This window comes from Hesperophylax consimilis, chromosome 3, assembly GCF_061612785.1.
Source record: "Hesperophylax consimilis isolate HC1 chromosome 3, BYU_Hcon_1.0, whole genome shotgun sequence".
Lineage (NCBI taxonomy): Eukaryota > Metazoa > Arthropoda > Insecta > Trichoptera > Limnephilidae > Hesperophylax > Hesperophylax consimilis.
Genome location: NC_142838.1, coordinates 34,785,251 through 34,807,093, shown reverse-complemented (window position 1 = coordinate 34,807,093; position 21,843 = coordinate 34,785,251). Strand labels below are relative to the sequence as shown.

Sequence of the window (21,843 nt, the reverse complement as noted above, 5' to 3'; positions counted from 1 at the left end):
AAGTTTTTCACCGATTGCTTTGAAATTTTGTCACAACTTTGTATTCGAATACGCGTATGTTTTTATATTGTATAGATGTCACCTGTGACAGGTAAAAACGTGCTTTTTTTAAACAGTGCAATCTGTTAGACAAACACTCTTAATTTTTAATAACAGCACCATCTGTTGGACATAAAAGCAACACATGCTATTTTTTCTCTATCTGCTCAGACAGATTAAGCCACAGTAACGCGTGGCGGGGTACAGATAGTACATTAATAAATATGCAAAATCGAAATAAAACCACGAGTTAGTACAAGAATTTTATTTATATATATGCACATATTTACTTGTTCAGTCGAAAATGTAAGTCTGAAAAGATAATTACGAATATATAGGTATATGGTGGTCTATCGGGTACGCCGGATTTAAATTTCCCTACATTGACTTGATTTGATGACTTTGAGTTTTGTAAACTCCAACGTATGCTAACAAAGCACAAACAATTCCTGAACTGAAAACAGAGATCCAATGCATAGAGATGGCATGATTTCGTTTTAACTAAAAACGCGAAAAAATATTTATGTTTCGAAAATAGGGCATTTATAAGTTTTCTTTGCGTTTCAAGGCATTTGAAAGTGTTTCCAGTGATTTCTATTTCGGGAATTAACGCGAAAAACGTGATTTTGGCCGTATTTCAGCAAAATTATTCTATTTAGCGAAATAGGCGCAAATTTCCCGAAAATACCGGGTATTAAAATAATATGTGAGAATTTCAAAAAATCGATATTTACATTACGATTTTTTATAATTTTGTTACTATTTTATGTGTAAATATTTAATATTTTTGTACTGTAGGCTAAAATTGCTTTTTGTCATTACACAAATTGTGCGAAATAAATGACGCCTATTGATGTTAATCGCAATCTGCATTTGTTGTGTTTGTGTTCGACCCGTACTTAGAGTTTCCTTCCTTATTAATTTAATAATAAAATTAATTATTTATAATCTTTCACATGGAAATAATTGCAAATGAAGGCTAAACATGTATTTTACCAAAAATACTTAAAATATGCGCTAAAAACATTCAGGAAATACATTTTTTTCTATTTTGCTACAAAATGCTAAATTATGCCTCAAAATGCTATAAAACGCTAAATTTCCAATTGTTAATGCTAAAAAATCTGAAAATTAATGCTAAATTTTGCCATCTCTACCAATGCATTATTTCTGAAATTGTCTTCAATAAATTAAATCAAAAGAACCAAGGAATGCCGGCCATTTGGCCGATATCGTGTTCCATAATTAATGTCAACATTTCTACTTTATAAATCAATTCAATTAGTAAATTTTTAAATAACATTTCCCCCAAAAGAAAACAATTTAAACAAGTTTAAAATTACAAATCCAGAAATAAGTTGTCCAGACAGGAACTTATATAGCAAAATTATTATTGAATAAGAATGTAATTGATTTTGAATAATATCTACCTGATACTGTGTGCATTACCATTGTGTACGTTAGTGAAATAAAGCGTTGAATTTATTTTTGCTTGGGAAAGAAACAAATGTTTCTGAAATGTCTGTAGGAAATATGATTATTATGTTTGGCCTTTTTCATTTTCATACAAGACGTGTGAAAAGAAGATTTTTATGAACAGCTTTTAGAACGATCGTTGATAACATGGTTACAATCTCTCCCAGGGACTAGTATACTAAATTATTTATTCATAAAGTTTGATAACAACGATTCATGTTTAGTTTTCTACTTAAATGTTTTGCAAATAGCAACTATTTTTATAGCAGCGTCTTTCATTGTAGACATTGCTTTCAAACTCAAATAAATGAATTTATGTTATAATTCTCTAAGTAATCATAGTCATACATGCTGTTAATCACAGTAATTGACATTGCATTAACCATTATTAAGTTATTCAAACAGTAACTTTCATATTTCGAAACTCTGCCTTTTTCCTGGTTTGGAGTTCAGCATTATTCAGTGTTAAGGAATAAAACTTTACGTATAGGTATGTATTATGTAAGTACATACAAGTGGTCCAATTGTGAATGACTTCATCCAAAATTCTTCTCTGAATTAGGAACACCTAATTTTAGATTATTTGTTAAAGTAAATAGTGCGACGCGTTCGTCGGTCGCGTACGTCGGTTGCATACGGTAATATGTAGGTAAATGAATGAAGAACTGTAATGAAGTGTTGGCCAGTTAATCCTTTATGTACGTAATTAATGGTTGTAGTTGAATCTTGATGTATTAACGATCTCCAAGAACAATCTTGGTTTTCTCCAGTCACAATTTTGGATTTTATTTAGAAAACAAATAACTAGTTGGATGTTATATTCCAGTTAATATATTTTTTTACAGAAATAAGTTCATTATATAATAAAATATTATCAAATTTTTGGAATAATGTCACATCAGCTTCCGGTAGAGGTACAAACAAATGAGAGGAATGCTGTGCTTTGCTTGGTAATTTTTACCAAACCTCTTGGGACCGTGTATAAATTTAAAATTTGTAGTTGTTCTCCTAGATAACAAAAACCAATTTGAATTATTTTTGATTCTTAATTAATTAATTAATTGATCAGACATTATCTACGATTTGAAACCTGGTCAATTTTTATCTACCTGATAAAAAATATAATTGAAGCATTTTCACTTCGATGTCATAGATTTATTGCAAATTACTTTCAGATTCTTTATAACATCAGAATGAGGAGAATTGCATTCTGCCAAGGCTCCTTTGGTGATTGAGGCTTTACTGTTAAGAAGGGATAAGACGGGAATCTTAACGACGTGAAGAAGCTATGCACAAAAATATTTGACGCGCGGCCCCGGTGTTTTGCACAAACCTACGGTTGAATCTGTTATGGCAAATCTCTAAAATAAGTGGTAATCTTAACGACATAAGTGATGTAAAAATAATATTCGGCGCATCCCGGCGTAATGGACGGACCTATGTTCGAATTTTTTCGAGCAGGCCTAGAAAATTGATCTTTCCGTGGGGTTTATTTTAATTATTTGTGATGAATCAGAATTAATTAAAATGTGTGCCTCGAGGAAACCCCCGTTGTTAGAGTGTTAAGACTATTACGATTAAATTTCGCATACTTATTAAAGTTCGATACAATTCGAGTGTGTCCTCATTTGCCGTGTGATATGATGGAATGCTAATTGAAGAAACTTGCTATTTAAATATCCACTTCTGTGTACATTTTTGGCATTTCGTAGTTTCTAACACATGTAAGAGCTTCTACAAACATTGCATTTTAATATGCATATTCTGCTGATCCTGAAAATGCTAATTTAACTTTTTATGTTGAAATGCTGATTAAATGCATTTTTTTGTGCAATATGTGGTAATTAAACAGTATTTAGAAATTATTTTTAAATTTTGTAAAATAAGTAACATTTAACAAATTATTTGTACCTAACTATTGATAATCTAATTAATACACATTGTATTACTGAAATCCTTCGAAAAAAAATGTAATAACTTTTTATTTTTTAAGAATCCCGAAGTTCTTAAGGTCAGTAGCCATTGATTAAATCATTATCTTTGTTAAATTACATGTTTTTTCCAAGGACTTCAGCATTAAAACTTGCATTAATTAAATTATAAATAGTTCGGTACTAGTGGCTTAAGGGTATACTTAAAATAATTCATTATCTGCTCTTTCATAGACAGCGCTAATTTAATTATTATTGTAGATGCGTTCGGTGTTGAAAGTAAACTATGTAATATTTGATAATAGATTTATTACAGCAAGGATTATTTAAGTAATAGCGGCGCGAAAGGCGTAAGTTATTTTGATTAGCGCGTTAAACGTAGCGCATAGTAGACTGACTGAGAACCTTACCGTTCTCGCTTATGTCAGATGCCAATCTCATTCAAGTTGCACCTCAGAACGTTCCCGAACATTCTAGTTGCTATGGCTAAAAACATTGCCAAACAAACCTCTAGGCAACGGTCGAAATTTCCAGGATGTTTTTATGACGGCCTATGTACCTTAGCACTTGGCACTGTGTACTAAGTAGTACTTGACACTGTCCGATTTGAGTATGTAGTGGCGTACAACTACATTATAAAAAAAGACTTTTGCAAGTTATGCTTTACAATATTGAGATGAAAACGCAATATGAATAGGAATAAATAGTTTAGTCCATACACAAACTCCTTTCTTTCAAGAAAGGCATACAATACAATATTGGATTAAATCACCAATATAACATTATATTTATATTCATATTGCATATTTATGGGCGCAAACAAATAATTTATTTTAATATTTTATAGCATAACTTGCAAAAAGAGTTTTTTCCTAAAATAATTAAAATAGTGCCATCTAGGAAAGAGTAGTTTATGAATTCTTATACCTTTAATTTTATTATTTAAAAATGATACCTAAACACTGTTTAGTTAGTATGATAGTATGATGCAGACTTGTGCAACCAATGTAGCAGCAGAAAGGATACCGAAAGTCAAATGCATCAAATAGTTTTGATGTTCTCAAATTACTTCCAATATCGAGGCGTTTTATCCGTCGGTATAATATTCTTGATTACCGTCAAATAGCATATCTATTCACTTTTGTGGATTGTGTTGACATTCATAATTCCAGATCATATTATTATTTAAAACAAGCCAACTGTTTTACCCTATCATGTAATAATACCTGATTGAACATTCTGTACTGACACAGTTTTTCTTCACTCAACTAAATATATTATAACTACCCTGACTATCCAACCATTAAAACTAATATAACAATATCTATAACTTACATATAAAATAAATAAAATATGATTATAATAAAATTTAGGAAAAATACATTGAGCATACTAATAAATACGTCATACCAATGTATATACATTGAGCATACTATTAAATACGTCATACCAATGTATATACATTGAGAATACTATTAAATACGTCATACCAATGTATATACATTGAGCATACTATTAAATACGTCATACCAATGTATATACATTGAGCATACTATTAAATACGTCATACCAATGTATATACATTGAGCATACTATTAAATACGTCATACCAATGCAATAAGAATTTAAGTTAAAAAAATTAATGGTAATAAAAAATAATGAAATGGTATTTAAATTATAAAAAAAATAATGTTTTGAAAGGGCAGGAGTTTAGAAATAATTAGGTCCAATAGAATTGGATCAAACGCTTCCATGAAATTGTTAATAAATCAATAACCCATTGCACAGAGAAATAAAACAAATTTTTTGTATGTAAAATACACCATTTAATTATTAGAAGATTTTTTTAACTCGACAAGAAAATAATATCAAAGAGACGTAAATGAGTAATGTCTTAAATATTGGATTAGGTTATTTATGTTTTTAAATGGTTTTTTAATTTATGAAAAATGAAATACTTCCGTTAAAATCGAACAATCCATGAAAGCCTAACCGTCGAATCGCCGGCTTTGTGGTGTAATGCCAAAACTAGTGGAGTGCGTAGTTCTATGACCAAAGGAAGGTTGTGTGTATCTTTTCATGTTTGGATTTGTACTGTGCAATGAATATTTGAAAACGATCATTTTGTTATCATATTCCGCTGATTTTTATGGTCAACTAAAATATGTTGAGTGCACCCTTACCAAATTCATGGAAAAAAATACATTTTAATCACAAATTCGTCTTCTTTTTAAATACTTTCTTATATTGGTTCTTTTTTTTTAGGGTAGGCACTACTTTTCAGCCTTTATGAACTGCATACCACTGACCAAAACTCTAAGCAGCCCGTCAATTCACCAGCTTTGTGGTGCAATGGGTTAAAAAATAAATTTACTGGGACTTGAAAACTCCTATATTACAGTAGAACCTCGTTAATTCGAAATCCAGCAGACATCAAAAATCAAATTTCGAATTAACGAATTCCCATGTAATTCGAAATTTTATGAACAAAAAAAAAAAAAAAACGGCGAAAATTGAGTTCCTCGGCCGCCCCTTCAAATTCGGGTGGTATCTTTGGAGTAAACTCATATTAATACCAATTATTCACGTTTAAATCGAATTATTCTACTACTAAGTATTCAATGCATAAAACCTACCTTATAACGATATTATATCATCGATGCAAGTCAATTACTCCGAAAGTCATATTAAACATTCTGATTACATCAGAGATTTGGGGTAGACATCTGGTAATTGAGGTATAACTGTAGGATTTTTCCCTTATATTGGAAAAATCTTATTTTTACCAAATAAATATTTATCAAAATGAATTTTACATTGATTGATTTACAGCGTTGATATTTCACAGAAGAATGAATAGTGCTATTACTAACCCATTGATTACTGCATAAGCAGTGCTCGTCAATATTACCTGAGCGGGGTTTATATTAGAATGTTACATTTGGTATGAAATAAAATCTAGCATTTATTTATGATGAAAAAATATTTAAAAAAATTTAAATAGACTAGGCTAATACCACTACACGATAGAAAATATTGAAATGGGCTCTTCTTGGGACCCGCGGTAGTTGTACGTGATTGCTTTCCGGCTATATATACTCGTTAACAGTTACCATAAGGTTAATGATTGTATAATTTGTTTTTCAGAGTAAAAACTTTAACAATAAATATAACAAACACAATTATCACAAATTATCTAAAACCAATTAACGCTATATACATACAGGCATAAAATGTTTCCAACGCGTTCCACACAAGTTCTCATCTCTAGCATTGCACGAGAAACTTTTAAATAGATTTTTTTTACAGCTATGTCACAAATAATACTGAAAAATTGATTTATAAAACTAGTTTTACAGTCTTCAAAAAGAAACACAAATTTTACAGGACGCTTACGGCATAGCCAAAATTAAAAGCAATTTATAAGTTCACTCCTATAAACAAGCATATTGAGAATGTACTTTGCGTAGGACGCGTCGAGGTGTAAGATAAAATTAATTATTTTTAAATTTTTTAACTAAATTGGAATAATATGACTAATAGTATAATTTGGCAATCTAAGATCATATTTCGTTAGCAAAATATGCTTGCTTCCATTACGAATTCACTATATTATCAGTAATGAAACGTGTTAACGGCACGGGTAGCTGGCGACGAACACGTCGGTGTAGTTGACGACGAAGAAGGAGACGAGAGAGCCGATGGCGGAACCGGTCTGGGACGCGCAGCCGCAGTAGAACATCCAGGAGCCCCCAGCCGACCTGAAGATGGTAGAGATGCACAGCTTTATGTAGCTCACCAGCCCCACCACTAATATCCACATCAAAACCTGCAAACGATGCATTCTATATTAACAAAATGTGTATAAGATCTAAGTAGATTTAAGTTGGTTGAGTACTTTTAGATTATTTGCTAAGATTTTAGGTATACCATGTGATTTGTATTAGATACCAAAAAATGTTGTTTATGTAGGTTAATTTGATCATTTACGAACAAAAGTGTAGCTTCTGTGTAAATTTTCTATAAGTTACGTAAAGAATGTATCAAGGTGAAATCATTAGTATTTTTTAAGAGGGCATTGAATAATTACAACAGGGCAGAGAAGCATTAGAGGTCATTGACTATTGCATTGGTACATATACATATTATATGAAGTGCCATAACAGAAAAAAATATTCAAATAGTTTTTAAAATATGTAATAATGATGTTGTAAATATGGGATTGGTCAATAACTACAATTTATATGAAAGAAGTATATAAATAGATAACAATGATAAATGAGAATGGAAACAAATGTTCCATTTAGCCCAATAGCCCAGCCCTCGGTCTCCCTTACACTCATTGAATCTTGTAAACACAGATTCGTATTGGAAATTTAACCCTCGATTAGGCAAATATTTGGGTCACGAAATACACTCACAAAGCTCTTTTAATGTTATTCTTTATTCTATGGATTTAGTGAAAAACAGATTGGTCATCAACTAGTTCGAAGTGTATTAGTAAGTAATAATGATGTGTTTAAAAGAAAGTTCATAAAGCACATATTACATATTTAATTGTAAAAAGTGTAAATATTATGTGAGTAAATAAATGCATTGGACTTACCAAAAGAACTACTCCTCCAACAGAGTCAACCAATGGTGGCGTTGGGCTCATTATGCTCGTGGCCATCACATATGATATGCACACGGCGCATATAGATGTTAGAACAGATATCCAACGGTTCGTTGTGTGGGGCAAAAACACTGCCAAGAAACAAGCTATAGGATTTGCCATACTACTTAGTGTTATTGCTAAATGGTAAGCCGTGTTGCCGTATGGCAAACACGAGTAGGACTGGATACTGGGGAACACCCCGTTGCTTAAGGCACAAATGGCAGACATCAGTATCAATAGGGAAGTCGATCTGAGAACTGATAAAGTGGCCAATTTATGTTCTTCAGAAACAATACTTATAGTGTCATATGTCCCTTCTTTGGATTCCTCCGCCTTGCTTATTGTAGTAAGGGAATATTTCTGATCAACTGTTTCCATGGTGTTGTTTTTAATTATTTCAGTCGGAACCCTCTCATATTGGCATACCTTCAGATTGTTTAGTAGAAAAAAGGCGCAAAAACTAAGCAACATGGCGATTGCAATGAAGCCAAAGAAATAACTGGTTCCAAAAAGAGGTTCCTTGTAAATAAGGTTCATGGTGGTGTTTCCATCTGGAAGGGTAGTCACGACGCATTCGGGATTCCCTCCGATGCCCTGTATGAGGGCTACGATGCTGGGCAGAAAACCACTAAGGCCCTCTCCGATGAGGTAACTTATGAGATAGATCTCTTTGAAGTGGCGCATGAACGGGAAAAACAACACCGAGCTTGTGCATCCGACTATGGAGACGGAGAAAACTAGGATAAGGAATACAGTACTCCGAGGCTCCCCACTAATGTCAGTCGTATAATCATATAGAAATGGGACCAAGGTGGCGGCTACGAGTCCAATGAACAGTACGACGTAGATGCAATAGGCGTCGTTGAGTTTTTGAGGCCAGATTTTGCGTAGGATGGCATACAGGAGGGGCCCGAGATTGGCTATTTGTACGGCTACCGACATGTACGAGGGCAAGTTCCACCCCTCAGGAGCCGTCTTCACTAGCAGAGGGAGCTGCACAAACATTCCGTTGATCCCCACCCACGTTCCTATTCCAAACAGGATGGCTAATATGTCCACCACAATCCTTCGGCCCTCCATACGTTGTCGCCATTGTTTAATAAAGTCCCTCATTTTGTTTTTATGTTGAGCACCTTCCGATGTACTATCGTTTTTCATTAGACAACCATCTGGAAAAAGAAAAATATTTATACATAGGATAAAACAAAACATTTATGATAATAATATTATGTGTACACAAATCAAAATGAAATTTACACAGTTTTATAAGTGAGCCATGTTGAAAAATTCCTCACCAGAACTTTCATCAGATTCAATAGCATACTTATGAATGATGGATAAGATTACATTACCGACGGCACACAGAGATAGATAAATGCAGATGTTTTTTCCATTGCTTTAATGCACATGATAATATTGAACTAACTTCATTCAACATAATCGATATAATCCATCCCAGAATTCATCAAAAACTTCAACAACATTGTTTGTAGTATAATAGTCGCAGAGCAACGAGTAAAACTATAATCGAACACCTTCGAAGAGCTCTGACCTTGTAAAATAAAATGGAGATAGAATTATGCACTAGACCAGTCTTTCTCAAAGTGGGCGCTGGAGACTTTCAGGGGGGGGCAGTAGAAGGCTCAAAGAAGATTAGGAGGCGTTAAGGAAAACTAGAGGGGCGACGGCAGACAAATTCTATCTATAAAAATTCAACAGAAGTAGTTTGTTTTAGTTCCTTATAACAAAACTGAGTATCCACCACTTTGTTAGTTTTTAAAATAAGTAAATCACATCATAATGGAATTAATTCTTTTCTATCACAGTCATTGGTTCCTCAAAGTATGTATGGAAAACTGCATCGAACTATCCACCTTCAGTTCGTACCGTGTTTGCGGCAATCAAGTTCTAACGCGATTTTTACAACCGATTTTCTGTAGCAATATTGCAAACTAAAAAGAGAAATTGGCTGCGAGCTGCGACTTACGGCTATTATTAAGTGAATTCTAACCTGATATTAACAATCTCGTTGAAATGCATTAGATTCATCCTTCGTGTTGGATAAGTTTAAAAGTCAAAGCCTTCTTTTGATGTTAATAAAAATACTTCCAAATATGATTAGTATGAGTTTTATTTCCTCTCATTGAAACATTAAGTATTTGATTTCAGAAATAGGATATGGGTCACACCCTATCTATCCTATCCATATAATGCATGTTTAAAACTTATATTTGCAATAACTGTTTTTAAGATACGCAACAGATGGTAAGATAAAAGGTAAGTTAAAAATATGAAAGGCACTAGATTTTTTAAATCTCAAAGCGGGCGGTGGTTGAAATAAGTTTGAGAACCTGTGCACTAGATAGTAATCAATTTTAGGAATGTCGTAATAAAACTGACAATCGCAATATTACAAGAAATTGAAAATAAAAGGTAAAATAAATATTATGGCTTTCCTAATAAACATGTTTTAAATTTTACACAACTGATAAACAACCTTTTACCATACAAAAATTCTTGTTTATCAGTTGTGTGATATTTAATAATAATAACAATTTTTATTCCAGGATGTGTGGAGGTTAGTGCAATCCCACATGTCCCATATAGATATACATAATTTTTGTACAATAGATATGTGAAAAATGCAAAAATATATAAAGAAGAATAAATTAACTATGCAGGGAGTGGCGCTTGGTGCTGGTAAGTTGCGGTCACCACCGTGTTGGCAGAGGCCATTAGCCGCTTCCTGGCTCCAGTGACCCGGTGTCTCATCAGGCCGGCAAATCCACTTAGTCCTAATTCCGTGAACATTGTCGATGCGCTGCCTTATCTTCAGCAATTTAATAATATCATAAAAATTCTTGCACTTCTTAACTTCACCTTTCCTCATAATCCTGTCTTTCGCAACCTCCACTTCATCTTCTGAGAAATGATTGGAGCATATTTGGACAGTGGTTAGTTTGTCTAAGACATCGATTTTGTTTTGAAGAAATGTTAATTCATTAATAATTAATTTATCACTTTTTTCGAAAAAAAATAGTATTACATCATACCATACTTCCTAATAATTATCGTATCCTTTACAATAAACATAACTGAAAACAGTAACATAAATTAAAATAAACACAAATCATAACCCACACAAAAGTTTTATATAAATTAATTATTGATCAAAGCAAAACGAACTCTAAGCAGAATTCTTGCCTGAACAGACTACACAATAATTACAATAGCGTATTATCCAAGGTTGATATTTTCAGTTGCGAACTTACCAAATACAAGAGGTCCATAAAAGAATATTTCTCTGATGGTTTGTGAATAAAGTTTATGTCTCTATTGTTTATATCTCTATTATGATTTGATTTATATCTACAACCTCTCTCCATGGCTATAAATGTATTGTTTTGTAAATTTTTCGTTTTATATAATCTTTGTTTTGTATAAATTTTTTAATTCATATTCCTTTCTCACAAATTCAAATAACTTATTACATATTATGGAGTCTCAGTTAAAGTCACAAGGAGAAAATCCATAATTGGTTTTATTTGACTATATAATACTTATGTACAAACTGATTAAATGTAAACTGTCGATTTCCCGAAAATGAATAAATAAATAATTCAATTTCTACACTGAAAAATTAAAATGTTGCGGCAATAACACAATTCCCCGCGATACAGTCAATAAAGCTAATTGTTATTGACATATTATTTATTTATTTATTAATCATTAACGCCCTATCGGGCTTTTACAGAGAAAATTGACAATTTATTTATATAATACATGGATAATAGCATAACTATTTACAAAAAAATAATAATTAAATGCTAATACTAAGATTAACATCAAATCCAAATAATAACACCTAATTAAATAAAGCAAAATATAAAGTAAGCATGTACATTGTACATTCGTATCTGCATACAATTATTCATGTTTGTTGCAAACCAGTAAGACTGAAAACAGGAAAATAATTTACTCGTAAGGTAAATAAAAAATAAATATATATATAATATACTGATATATATTATAAAACAAATGTTAAAAAAAAGAAGAAAAATAATGTCTGTAATATCTATAGAAAAAAAAAACCTAATAAGTAATGGCAAAATACCAACGCCATAATTAATATCGAATTTAAATAATAGTACTTGAAATGGTAAAGTAAATTAATGTATAATAAGTATGACCGTACATGCATACAGTCTAAATATGCGTCTAAAAAATAAAAAATAAACTAAGGAGTACATATGTGAGTTAAACGTTGGAAGGTATAGAGACAAGACTTTTTTTTTGAAAAAGCTAATAAATAATACAAGTTAATAACTAGCAAATAGGTCTGAAATTAGTTGCCTTTTGAAACTCAGAAAATTATTAACACCAAATATATCAATAAGTTCACAGTGTTTGTTAAATAATAATTTAATTTTTTTATATTACGAAGCCATTGTCAAAATATTAATGGTCAGTTGTTTCACAGAACTTGTACAATTCACCAGATTTCAAAGTTAACATTCAAGTTCTGTGAAACGTCTATTCCAGTTCTGCTGTTATTCAAGTTGGGTGAAACAACTGACCCATAATGGAATGACAACAGAACTTGAATAGAACTTTCACAGAACTTGAATTTGAATAAGTTATAGAGTTCTTTGAAACAACTGACCCTAATAAATTATTTCTAAAGTCAAACTTTAGTAAGAAGTTAAAATTTTACAAAATTTCCAGTATAGATTTTTTGTGGCAGATAAAGAGGATTTAATCTTATAATTTAGTGACAATTTTCAAACACTTACATCGAGAATGACTCGATTGTATAATAGATACTGCAATATTTTAGAATTAGATATATTTTCAAACACAATTAAAACCTTCAGAAAAAACTTACACATACTTATACCTGATGATCTCCTCACTTAGAGCCATTTTATTATTTCAATTTCTTTACCAATCACCTACTTATGCATAGCTCCACAATGTATGTATTTGTGCGAGGATTGGTGTGTACATGTTTGCATACAATTTGCGTACAGTGTGCACATCTATGCATATATGCTTATGTGTGTGTTTGTATTTAAATGTGCATGTGTTTGTATGTACAGGATGGGGAAAAAATAATCAACCGATGTTCTTTTGCTGTAATATATTTTTTTTATGATATACTTTGGTATTGCTTGTGAAATTTGTTCAATTGTTTGTAAATCGATTCATGTCTTGTCTATTTGTATTCTGGGTTTGTTTACTTCACAAATGTCAAAACCGAGTCGACAATTTGTGCCATTTGCAAAAGTTATAGCGTTTTCCAATAGGGTGATTGCTTTTGCCCCACCCTGTGTGTATGTATCTATCGACGTGTGTACATATATGTATGTATATGTGTATTTAGATGTGGGAATGTATGCGTATATATATCTATATGTATAATATATTTGTAAGTATGTATGCATCTTTCTTCTTAATAATTGATTTCGATCCTCCTTGTTTTTCTATACATTCTTGTAATTAAATTTATTATTATGGAACTAACCAATTACTATTACACAAAGAATATTGAGATGCATGTTATGCTCACCTATAATTAGAAACATCATAATAACCAGAGACGTGCTTTATTTCAAATGCAAAATGCAAAATGGGTATTTTCCATTTTGCATTTTAAATGCTTTTCTAAAAACCATTTTGCATTTTAAATGCTTTTCTCTATGCATTTTCCATTTTAAATGTTTTTTTGCAACATTTTTCCTACTATCTCCACTCATCTTTTTTTCATAAGCCCCAAATATCAGTCGGTCCTCAACCTCGCTAGATAATTTACATTTGTCAAGTTGCTCCCTGGTAGGAGCCCTGGCAATTGAGTGATACCATTTCAAAAAATACTGATTCAAATACTGAACATGGGGCCATGACGCTGTAATATTAAATGGTTTCTATGTTTTCAATATAGTTAACATGTCAACATTAGTCCCGCGCAAATTTTTTGTGGTTTCATAATCTGTAGTCGTGGTGTTTTTGGATTTACCATCATGTAATATGTTTGTTCTACATTGATGTCCATTATTAAATCACAAAATTGTTTAAAAATTCTATAATTATTTTAATTGTTTGACCTGAGAAACCATTTTGCATTTTCAATGCATTTTGAAAATAGGTATTTTGCATTTTGCATTTGAAATGCTTTTCTAAAAACCATTTTGCATTTTCAAATGGAAAAATTTTGACCCATTTCCATTTTGCATTTCAAATGGTTTTCGGTACCCATTTTGCACATCTCTGATAATAACCAAGTATAAATGTAAATGACTGTAAAAATTATGTGATGTATTCTGTTGGCGAGCCAATAAATAAATAAAAAAAACTTTTATTCAAAGATTTTTTATCATTTTGTTGCGATTTTTCAGAGGTTCTCGATAGTTATAAATAGTATATGTATGTAGATTAAGATAATTACAGAAATATTATACTAAATTATCTAATCCACTTGTGCATACAAATGATAAACAAGAAAAAAAGTAAAACACTGTAGTACACTGATAAAAATAATTAGTATTACGTATATATACCATACCACCTTAAAATAAACTTCAAATCTTATTACAGCTGGGAATAATCAATTGATACATATGGCTTAAATAAGAGGCGATTGAATCTATTTAATCTAAACGTATTGTATTTAGCTGTGAGTCATTGGAAATTTTATCAACACATTTAGATATCAATAAAATACTTTGATCCAGGATTATGCTGGACCATACTTTTCGGCCGGGTATTTTTTGCGCTGGCACTATGTTGTCTCCGGGCGAAAATAAAGGTCCGGCGCGAATTTCTTTAATTTTGTTTTAAATCGCTATATCTTCGAAAATAATTAAAATATTTTAATGAAAAATTTCTAAGTAGTAACTCGGCATACCCAAGCTATAAAAGTACTAAACGAAAATCGATTAGTATTTGAAATGCAACTCAATTAACCTTGTAATATGTTTATTACGGTCAGCCTATCGGTATTTGCTCATACCTGCTTTCTTTAAATACGCCCGACATCTTTCGCTCGCTTCCACATAGGAGTTGAGTAAGGCGGAACAGAGATAGAGATTCGAATCGGGTTTCACGGTCATGAAAACCCTCATTCCAGGAATTGAATTATTACAATAACAAATAATATACTATCCTTTTGTTGAAATACCGAAGTAAACGAAATGCACAAAGATAAATATAAAAATAAGACTTGCATTACGATTCGATAATTATGAACATATAGTTGGGACCTAAAGAGATTGATGTAATAATATTCATATAAAAACATTGAATAATTCCGTCTTTTCGGCCATCGAAATGAGGCCGGCGCAAAAGGTAGAACTAACCTTCCCGGCGCTAAGCATCAATCGACCGAACGGGTAGAACTACCTTTCCCGGCCGTAACGTGTTAAGTTGGTAAAACCGTGGATTACTGAAATATTTAACAATTTTTTGGACAGATTTATATAAATTAGGGAATAAAATTGTGACATGTGGCGTTTTTTCTGCATAGCGTGAATATAAAATATTACTACATAAATATATATTGGTTTCAAGTGGAGAACCACTTGAAAGAAGAGATAGTGTAGTAATAAAGGAACCTTCAGATAAGCAGGTGAGTTGACATTGTAAAGGGAAAGAGTGTGCACCTGTCGTGTGTTATGGGAGACTAGCGAGATTGTATCTGGCATTCGGAAACTTGATGAAACTGAGGTCAAACAGATTCTGGATACACAACACACAAGAGTCTTGCAGTCCTTCTAGTTTGCTCTGTTTAGGTGCAGACCTAAGATTAGTGATTCATAGCATTGTTCACTTGCCAGGGCGTACAAAAGTCTGGGAACAGGTACACCCTAAGCTGAGTTATTATTTTTGTAACAGACCTGTCGCAATAAACCGACGCATCAGTAAAAATAATTTTAGAAATATTTAATGATTATATTAATTTCGTCCTTTGCGTATATTACGCTTTTGTACACCGTTTGTACACTGCACCAAAAGTCCGTAAGTACTATAAGAAATTAAAAATTTTATATCGCACACATTCTACAGTGGTTTCCGTCAATTTCTATGTGTGGCTTTGGCTATTCAAAATATATTCATGTAAAAGCATTGTAAAATTATTCAAAATGTATTCATGTAAAAGCATTGTAAAATTCTATTCAAACTAATAGAATTAGGAAATAAATTGTACAGCGCCCTTGAGGTGATTTTTCACAAAAACGGCGCTCTACAAATTATCCAATTATTATTATTAAACTAGAGGCGGCTACTTGAGAGCTAAGATTAAAAAATACGATTTTGCCTCTAAAATTATGAAAAATCGAATTCTTTATTGGCCTATATTTTATAATTTAAAACACAAATAAATAAAATAGCTCACATCCGTATAAGATATTTGTTGTATTCCTTTTGTTTAAAAAAAAAAAATTCTGTTTGATTGCGTATTTTGGCCTTAAATCCCAAATTAATTTTCTTATGTAGAAGTTCGCGCAGCCGTTACTTGAATACACTTAAAAACACATGCTTTGTTTGTTAACACTGAAAGTATTTAATAGGAGAAAAAAATAGCAGATAAACAATATTATAAGAAACAGATTTATTTGAATTATTGGACTTGAGCTAATGAGATCATTGATAAGTGTGATTGAAATATTTTTAACCTTTGAAAAGCCGAGCTCTCACTCTACCTGCGTAGTGCACCGAGGGTAAAAATCCCACAAACAGAATGAATTAATGTTAGATTTTCCATCAGATATGCCAGTACTCAAGCGGTACAAATTTTTCATTATAAATAGTAAAGTATTATTAACATAAATCGAACGGTTACTGCCAAAAGTTGGTAACTTACAAAATCATGAATATATGTACTTATATTATTTTTGAGATATATGATACATACAAATATATTTGTACCGATGATTCAATCCAATATAGAATTTGTATGCCTATCTTGAAAATGGAGTAAACTCAATTTTAATGTTTGATCTTCATTATAAAGTCAGAGTTTTGGGAAATAACGTTAATATTAGTTTTTAAAAAATTGTTTTTTTTATTTAAACATGCTTATTTTTGTAAGCGCTTTTACAACATTTTTCTTGTATATTGATTATTAAAAAAATTAATAAACAAAGTTTTATAAAAAAAAAGCAGTAGCTAAAAACCTACTCAACCCTTAAGAGCCGGAGCCCTACAATTGCAGTGTTGAAGAATCGTGCCCACGCACGTCACGAAACACTGCAATTGCAGTGTCGACGTCATACATTCATTTTTGCCTTTGGATAAACTTCTACTGGGTTTGTTAAACAAAACAATCAAAATTTCACTTTATCATGTATGTTATTGTCTTCTTGTTGGCTTTAAAGAAACATATATTTTTTTATTGAATATTCTTGCCGGCTCCTGCGGGTTAGCAACATAAGAACGGACCCAAAATTTTTCCAGACATAGACTATAACACATAAACATTAAAATCATCGCTAAACCAAAAAAGCAAAAAATGTAGTTAACAACATTAGGCAGTAACCCCCACAAAATTATCATTTTAAGGACAAGACTTTTTGAAAACTTAGCACTTCACAAAGTTATTATGAAACAATATTAACGAAATATAAACAAAAATACGCAGAAAATAATAAAGGATATTGTGCAGTCGACCTCCAACTCCAAACTCTCACAACTAACCAAATATCCATCTACTAATGGTCAAACTTTAGTATTTTCGTTTTAAACCTTTAATACCCTTTGTATGGAAAATACCAACTGTATATCAACTACCATCATAACGACATCGTCATTTATCGACAGCAACAACTGTGACTACTATAATGGACTCTGCAATTCGACTACCTCAACAAAGACGCTGCTAGGTTACCACACACATCTTTCATTCGTCTCCCTACCAGATAGCCAAAAGAATAATTAACCTACATAGTACACATATTATATACAACCATACAAATAATTACATACATATTCCTAAGTTTTTATAATTACCTGAATTATTTTAATTTCCTTACGTTATTTTATTTTTTAATATATCATTTAAATTTGTTTGATTTAACATAATTTTAATACAGTCCATACATCACAATTTACATACAATTTGTCCATTTATATATAATATTGTAAAATGGGGCCTGAGCACACCCAGTACCTAAGGCTTAGATAACCAAATAATATTTTACATATAAAAAAAATACTTCTAATTTATTAACACATTGTTTGCGGGAGACGCTTAAAAGCGTCTTTTGCGTACTGTTGGTAGAGAGCGGGAGACGCTTAAAAGCGTTTTTCGTATTTGTACACTATTGGTAAAGCGCGGGAGACGCCAAAATGCGTTGTAGGTACACTTAGAATAACAATATATTACGAGTAACGTATGATGTTGGTTACTCTGTGAAGTAAAAATTATGCGTCAGCTCTCGTGACACGTGTACTAGGTACCTGGCAATTCGTGGAATTGGGTCGGGTGTCCGGCCGACTGTGGTCATAAAACATGCACTTGAAATAAAATAACTGTAAGATAAATGTTTGTTTTTTTTTTAAATCTTTATATTTCTTCAGTGTTAAAGCGATATTGTTTCGTTCAAGACATTCTCTATTTTCTTTTCTGTCTACATCCCGCTTTAAAAATTTCATACAAAGTATTTGTGTGCTGTGCTCGAAAATTTATTTGTTACATAATAAAGGGATATTTTTTCATAAAAAATACCCTATAAAATGGACTACGGTAATGATAATCGATTACAATAAATATATGAAAGGCATTGACCTAGCAGACCAATATCTTTCGTATTACTCTATTTTACGAAAAACCACTAAATGGACAAAAAGGCTAGCGATGTATATAATAAATTGTGCATTATTCAACTCATTTGTTGTGTACAACTCCGTAAAAGAAAGGAAAATAAAATATAAATAATTTTTTAAGGAAATCGCAGAGCACTGGGTGGCTGATCAGATTTCGTCAGATAATTGTCAAGACCCGGAACCAACACCATCAACATCTGGTATCCGAAAAAAATCTGATCCTCCAGGAAGACTATCGATGGATATGCGAAAACATATATTGGAAAAGATTGAAGGCCCTGGTAAAAATAAGAATCTGCGAAAGCGATGTCGTGTGTGCGCGGTACACAAAACACTTAGCGAAACCCGGTACATGTGTAAATTCTATGATGTACCTTAACATGAAGGAAATTGTTTCCAACGATTTCATACTTTCAAACAATATTAGTGTTTAGTGGTGTGTATTTAAAAAATTTTTTTTTTTTGAATGTGCATAAAATGACTAAATAGACAATACAACAAAAGTGCAGTTTTTTCAATTTTTTTTTAATTTAAACTTATATATCGTAATTGTTTCTTCAAAAATTTAAAAATTTGTGACCAGATCATAATAAAAAATTTCGAATAAGGTAAAATACTGAAAATTTTATTTAAATTTGATCAATAGTTCAGAAGTTATAGCTATTTTACATGAAACGGAATTTGGCGCGCGAACATGAAAAAAATTGCCCGCTTTACGGCGTAGATTGATTAAAAAACCCCCCGCAAACATTGTGTTAATAAAAAAATGTTTTGTAGATAATCAGATTTCAAGAGGGCCGGCCCTGACGCCTAGGTAGTAGGTAGTAGGTGATTTGTATTTTTGTGTAGCACTATTTTTATGAAAAGGGCCATGTGTTAGTTATTAAATATTATCATCACCTTGGTAATACGGCATGCGGAGCGGACCGGTGTGAAGGGCCAGCTCTTAATCTTAAGGGCCGTGTGTTAGTTATTAGGTATTATCAGTGAGTTGGCAATACAGCATGCGCAGTGGATCGGTGCGTGGGGCTAACCCTTAATGCATGCATTTTATAATCATACTATATCATAGTAGTTAACAATAATATTCAATATATTATTACAATAGCGTATTATCCAAGGTTGATATTTTCAGTTGCGAACTTACCAAATACAAGAGGTCCATAAAAGAATATTTCTCTGATGGTTTGTGAATAATGTTTATGTCTCTATTGTTTATAGCTCTATTATGATTTGATTTATAACTACAACCTCTCTCCATGGCTATAAATGTATTGTTTTGTAAATTTTTCGTTTTATATAATATTTTGTTTTCTATAAATTTTTTAATTCATATTCCTTTCTCACAAATTTAAATAACTTATTCCATATTATGCTGTCTTAGTAGGGGTAAAGTCACAAGGAAGAAATCCATAATTGGTTTTATTTTACTATATAATACTTATGTACAAACTGATTAAAAGTAAACTGCGGATTTCCCGAAAATGAATAAATAAATAATAATCGTACTATGAACTTTGGAAGTACAAATGGTAATTGGTGCTCCGTTCGTCTGAGTTTCACGCACATGCCTGGTGCACCGGGGATTAATGCTGCTAGCTCCTTAGAGCAGGCTCCATTAAAATACCTCAGACCCAGCAGCCCATATTGCGTCTGTGCATTCGGTCTTTTAACATGGTTTGTTAAGAGTGACCTCCCTTGCACAGAATCAAGTAGATTTATCCTCTAGCCCAGAGGTGGCTCCCAAATTCAATTTTGGGGCATACTTGAGATTCGTATAGGATTAGCGCAAGCACTATAGGAAAATAAGTAATTAAATTGAAACCAAGTGTTATTTATAATGTTATTGCTTACTAAGCATACAGTGCAATTCGGAAACATTTGCCTACAATGTTTATAAGGGTTTTATAAAAGGGTGATATTTTATGATATCCTTTTGAAGATTTGAATACAAAAAATAATATAAAGAAAGAAAAAAAAACAAATAAACGATTGGTAGTAAATAGTTTCAAAATATAATGTACGAGGAAAAGTAAATTAAGTTAGTAGTACCAAAACATTAATTTGATGAAATAATACTAAATTACGTCATTTCAAATCAGACCAGGACCAACGTGATATACTTACTATTTTAATTATTGTCGTGTAAAAATGGATTAATTAAGTACCTTAACTCAACGGGTCCAGTAATCGAAGTGTGTATTAACTAATTATTTCAGCAAAACTTTTGGCAAAATATTATTATTAAAATTATGCACTTTCATAAAACGCCAAAAACTCTAAAACAGTGTCAATTCAGACGGCTATTTAAATGAACAAATGGTACCAGCTTTTGGTTTGGAGAATATTATTAATAATATTTCCGAAAGTGCAATCAAATTGCGCGAAAGCTGAAAGCACCTGTAAAAAACGCGACGAATCTAATTAGAACTGAACTCACAACATTACCGATAACCTGACACTGAATCGGCTGAATCCCGATAAGAAAAGTTAGAACTGTCAGACGTCAGAGACAGCTTGCCATGTGTTGCCATGACATGATTACCTGTCGCATGCATCTAAAAGGGCTTTTTAGGTTCCTGGCTTGTCGTAGATTTCTATGATTTAGCATCTCTTCGATAAATCTCTATGATATGAAAATGTAATGTTCACACTCCGCGCACTGTTTATTTTAGTCCGAATGGTTGCCACTAGTGAACAATAACAGAGCTCTGTATCAACAATGGCGATTTAAAGTGACCGTCATTGGCTAGAACAGTCAGTAGATCAAGACTCTCTTCATGTTCGTGTGAAAAGCGAATAAAATATTTTTTCCCGGTACAAAGTTTTTTTTCTATGCCCTTAGCTGTCATATGGCTGTCATCATTGAGTGGTTTATTTATGGTTGTCATCATAAATAAACCAATCACGTTGTCATTA

General features: G+C 31.9%; 1 protein-coding gene across 3 annotated transcripts; it reads right to left on the bottom strand.

The window, feature by feature from the left end:
• Positions 1 to 1,023: 1,023 nt before the first annotated feature.
• Positions 1,024 to 21,597, bottom strand: Rift (Riboflavin transporter). 3 transcript variants are annotated; one of them, XM_089651080.1, is made up of 3 exons: positions 21,470 to 21,597; positions 8,053 to 9,272; positions 1,024 to 7,275 (listed from the first exon to the last, which is right to left on the bottom strand). In XM_089651080.1, exons 1-3 carry the CDS (start codon positions 21,480 to 21,482, stop codon positions 7,078 to 7,080), a joined length of 1,431 nt encoding a protein of 476 aa, XP_089507206.1. In that variant the 5' UTR covers positions 21,483 to 21,597; the 3' UTR covers positions 1,024 to 7,077. The 3 variants fall into 3 exon arrangements, with proteins under 3 accessions (XP_089507206.1, XP_089507207.1, XP_089507205.1); XM_089651081.1 differs by lacking the exon at positions 21,470 to 21,597 and adding an exon at positions 21,093 to 21,387; XM_089651079.1 differs by lacking the exon at positions 21,470 to 21,597 and having other exon boundaries at positions 8,053 to 9,649.
• Positions 21,598 to 21,843: the final 246 nt, after the last annotated feature.

What these genes read in the sequence shown, in the direction of transcription:
- Rift (XM_089651079.1), bottom strand. Translation starts at nt 9,315, where the DNA reads ATGTTTTGTTTTATCCTATGTATAAATATTTTTCTTTTTCCAGATGGT. An exon ending in TTGGAGGAGTAGTTCTTTTG is followed by an intron (nt 7,276 to 8,052) that starts GTAAGTCCAATG and finishes CATCGTTTGCAG; the next exon opens with GTTTTGATGTGGATATTAGT.